The sequence below is a fragment of the Impatiens glandulifera genome, chromosome 7 (genome assembly GCF_907164915.1).
Source record: "Impatiens glandulifera chromosome 7, dImpGla2.1, whole genome shotgun sequence".
Classification (NCBI taxonomy): domain Eukaryota; kingdom Viridiplantae; phylum Streptophyta; class Magnoliopsida; order Ericales; family Balsaminaceae; genus Impatiens; species Impatiens glandulifera.
This window is the reverse complement of record NC_061868.1, coordinates 47,816,337-47,820,183: the sequence shown is the minus strand read 5'-3', so window position 1 is coordinate 47,820,183 and position 3,847 is coordinate 47,816,337. Positions and strand designations below refer to the sequence as shown.

General features: G+C 33.2%; 1 protein-coding gene across 1 annotated transcript; it reads left to right on the top strand.

Moving 5' to 3' along the window:
• Positions 1–1,107: 1,107 nt before the first annotated feature.
• LOC124945703 (abscisic acid 8'-hydroxylase CYP707A2-like) lies at positions 1,108–3,568 on the top strand. Its single transcript, XM_047486183.1, has 7 exons — positions 1,108–1,332; positions 1,402–1,720; positions 1,802–2,188; positions 2,285–2,459; positions 2,543–2,649; positions 2,735–2,853; positions 2,929–3,568. Exons 1-7 carry the CDS (start codon positions 1,142–1,144, stop codon positions 3,074–3,076), a joined length of 1,446 nt encoding a protein of 481 aa, XP_047342139.1. The 5' UTR covers positions 1,108–1,141; the 3' UTR covers positions 3,077–3,568.
• Positions 3,569–3,847: the final 279 nt, after the last annotated feature.

Here is a 3,847-nt window from a genome sequence, read left to right as displayed (position 1 = left end):
AACATGTTAAAAAATGTATTAATTTATATTTCCTTCCATTTTTTTTAATGGTACTTAAAATATATATATATATATATATTCTTATATTGATAAATAACATATTAAACGGATCTGAAGTTTTTTTTAATTTCTTTTAAAAATATTTTGAATTAATCTTTTATCTAAAAAGTCCCTTTTACATATATTTTTTTAATAATTTTGATGAGTTAATTTTTCGCTATTTTAATCATATTTGTATATGGTCAATTATGATTTGACAGAACTTTTTTTTTCTGTTTATTGTCAACTCTTGTACAAAGATAAATTTTATTGCCACTCAGAATTACAGGTAAAGATTATTAGAGATTATTCTGACAACGCTAAATTGGTTTGTTCGACTTGCTCTCCTTCGTCACTTAATTAATGTTATTGAATTCAAATGAACTCGTCTTTTGAGTTAGCATGAAGAAGTCGTGTGATTGGTGTATTAATTTAATTATAATTTTAATCTTTGTAATTTTATTTGTATGTAACATCTAGATTTAATTTGTAAATGTTATTTTTTTATTTACAAATTAATGTTATATATATATATATAACTTTTTATTTCATTTAATTGGAATTAATTTTTATAAAAAAATATGGAACATACAAAATATAAAAGTAAATTTGTTTAGATGTTTTAACTCCATTAATTTGTACATTAATGTGAGTGGTGATAGGAATTAGGAATCATAGGATAGGTTATTGTAGATAATAAACTTTGAATTAAAAGAATTAAATAATACAATAATTATTTTTTCATTTTTGTAAAATATTTTGGTTGGGAAGTGGGAAGAGTGAGCACCCCTTTCGTGATGGATGAGTCAACACCTGTTTTCTTGAATCCCAACTGACAGGTGCCCATTTTACCTCATTCTCTCTCCTCCTTCTCTTCTTCTTTCTTTCTTCACAAAACTAAAAAGAGAAAAACATGAGCTGTAGATGTGTATAGAGAGGGCATTCCGTGTATGTAATTCAAACCTGTAATTGAAATAAAATTAAAATTGAAATTGAAAGGTCACTCTTACTTTATTATTATATATAGCTCACCATGTTCACTTCATCTTCTCACACCAACAACTTCTATCAACTCTCTCTCTCTCTCTTATTCATAGCTAATATGGATTCCCTCTTCCTATCTCTAGCTTCTTCCTCTCTTTTACTGGTTTTTTATTTCATTTTCAAGTTCTTCAATTCCGGCGGCCGGAGACTTCCACTCCCGCCGGGCTCAACCGGTTGGCCCTACATAGGGGAGACCTTTCAGCTTTACTCTAAGAACCCAAATGCCTTCCTCTCTTACAAGATAACAAAGTATGTCAATTGCATGTTTTACTAATTATATGTTTAAAATATTAATTTATGTTCTGTTAATTTTGTTAGGTTTGGCTCAATTTTCAAGACCCACATATTGGGTTGTCCTTGTGTGATGATATCAAGCCCGGAGGCGACCAAGTTGGTGCTGGTTTCAAGAGCTAAACTTTTCCGGCCAACTTTTCCGACTAGTAAAATGAGGATGTTGGGTAGACAGGCTATTTTCTTCCACGAGGGTGACTACCATACCAAACTAAGACGACTGGTTATCCGTTCATTCACGCCGGAGTCTGTAAAAGGGGTTGTTTCCGACATAGAACAAATTGCCATCCAAACTGTTGGGTCATGGGAAGGAAAAGAGATCAACACTTTCAAAGAAATGAAAACTGTAAGTAAAAAAAAAAACAGAGATACCCAACTCACCCTGTTGTTATTTTTAAATTAATTGATTAATCATGTTATGTTACAGTACACATTCGATGTGGCGTTACTTTCCATATTTGGAAAAGATGAATTTGTAAGCAGAGAGGAGTTAAAGAGTTGCTATTACTTATTGGAGAAAGGGTATAATTCCATGCCAATTAACTTTCCGGGGACTCTATTCTACACGGCGATGAAAGCCAGGAAGGAAATTGCTCTACTCGTGGCTAAAACCTTATCCATGAGGCGACAAATGAAACTTCAATACAATGACTTGCTCTCATCTTTCATGGGTCACAAAGAAGGATTAACAGACGAACAGATCGTGGACAACATCATAGGTGTCATCTTCGCCGCCAGAGACACAACCGCCACTGTCCTCACTTGGGTCCTTAAGTATCTTGTTGAAAACCCAACTTTCCTTCAATCCGTCACTGTAAGTTACAACAACCGTCGCTATTACATGAAAATAATGAGTACTCTGATCTCTGTTTTGGAATTGACTGATGATGATGATGATGATGAACAACAGGAGGAGCAAGAGGGTATTATAAGAGGCAAGGAAGAAAGGGGTGAGGACAAGGGTTTGACTTGGTTAGATACAAAGAAGATGCCAATTACTTCAAGGGTTATTCAAGAGACATTAAGGTCGGCTTCTATTCTCACTTTTACCTTTAGGGAAGCCGTTCAAGATGTGGAATTTGAAGGTAAATCAAATCAAATCAATTCTTATAGCTACCTACCTACCTTATAATATATATATACTGAAAGATTAGATTTTGATGAACAGGGTATCGTATACCAAAAGGATGGAAAGTTTTACCACTGTTCAGAAACATTCACCATAGCCCAGAGAATTATCCGGAGCCTGAGAAATTTGACCCATCTAGATTTGAGGTAGTTATTAACACAACCCACCAAATGAAATGAAATGAAATGAAATGAAATTTTCATTGATATTGATATGATTTGAATGATACAGGTTGCTCCAAGGCCTAATATATTTCTGCCATTTGGAAGTGGGGTTCACTCTTGCCCAGGGAAGGAGCTAGCTAAGCTGGAGATTTTGGTGCTTGTGCATCACCTTACCACAAAATACAGGTTTGTTAATTTTGTGTTAATGTTTTGAGTAAAATATATGATTGCTAAAAATGGACAAATGTATTTGTTGTACAGGTGGTCTGTGGTGGGACCAGAGAGTGATATCCAGTATGTCCCTTTTGCTCTTCCCCATGATGGCCTACCCATCAAGGTGTTTCTAAGGACATCATGTACTACTACACCAACAACAACAACAGCAACAATCAATCAAATGAATGAGTAAACAAACAAAAAGATAGAGACAGAAGAAGAGCTTCAAACCAAACCTAAGATATTTGCTCTTCTTCTTCTTCTTCTCTCAACCAACAAGGATATGGAGATAGACACACAACAGTAGTACTACAACAACAACACATGCAAGATCGGTCGATCAATCAAGAAGGGAAAACAAATTGTACATATAGCTAAGCTAGAACTATATATATATATGAACCATGAGAGCCATCAATTCATCATACCCAGATGATTTGATTATATCAAAAGATCATTAGTTTTCATAATTATAAATTCTCAAAAACCAAAAACAAATCCTATGTTTTTATTTTTTGTTTTCTTTCCTAGCTAAAAGATGAAGAGGATCGAGGAGGAGCTAGGTTAAGTTAAGTGTCAACTTTTAAGGTTAAGTTTACTTAGTATCAACTTTTAAGGTTTAATTATGTACTTGTCGTCTACTATTACAAAAAGTACATGTATCATGTACCAAGTTCAATGCAAGTCTTTATTCCCATAATCTTTTACGTATCGGTTTCTCATTTTTTTTTCATGTATTTTAAATTGAACTTGAAATAATACTGTATTTCTTTTATTTTGATCATGTCATCAACCTTTTAAAAAGAAGAAAATTAAACAAAGAAACACACATTAGCATGCATCTTTTTCCTTTTCTTCCAACTTCTACACACATTGATAGACTCGATCATGGAGAATGAATAACTAATGTTTTACTTTTAAGGATGAAGTCATCTTGTATTTTGATTCTCTATTTTTCTTAAAC

Coding starts and splice junctions, on each gene's coding strand:
- LOC124945703 (XM_047486183.1), top strand. CDS start 1,142: ATGGATTCCCTCTTCCTATCTCTAGCTTCTTCCTCTCTTTTACTGGTT. Junction 1,333..1,401: donor CTCTCTTACAAGATAACAAA/GTATGTCAATTG, acceptor TAATTTTGTTAG/GTTTGGCTCAATTTTCAAGA. Junction 2,854..2,928: donor CACCTTACCACAAAATACAG/GTTTGTTAATTT, acceptor TTTGTTGTACAG/GTGGTCTGTGGTGGGACCAG.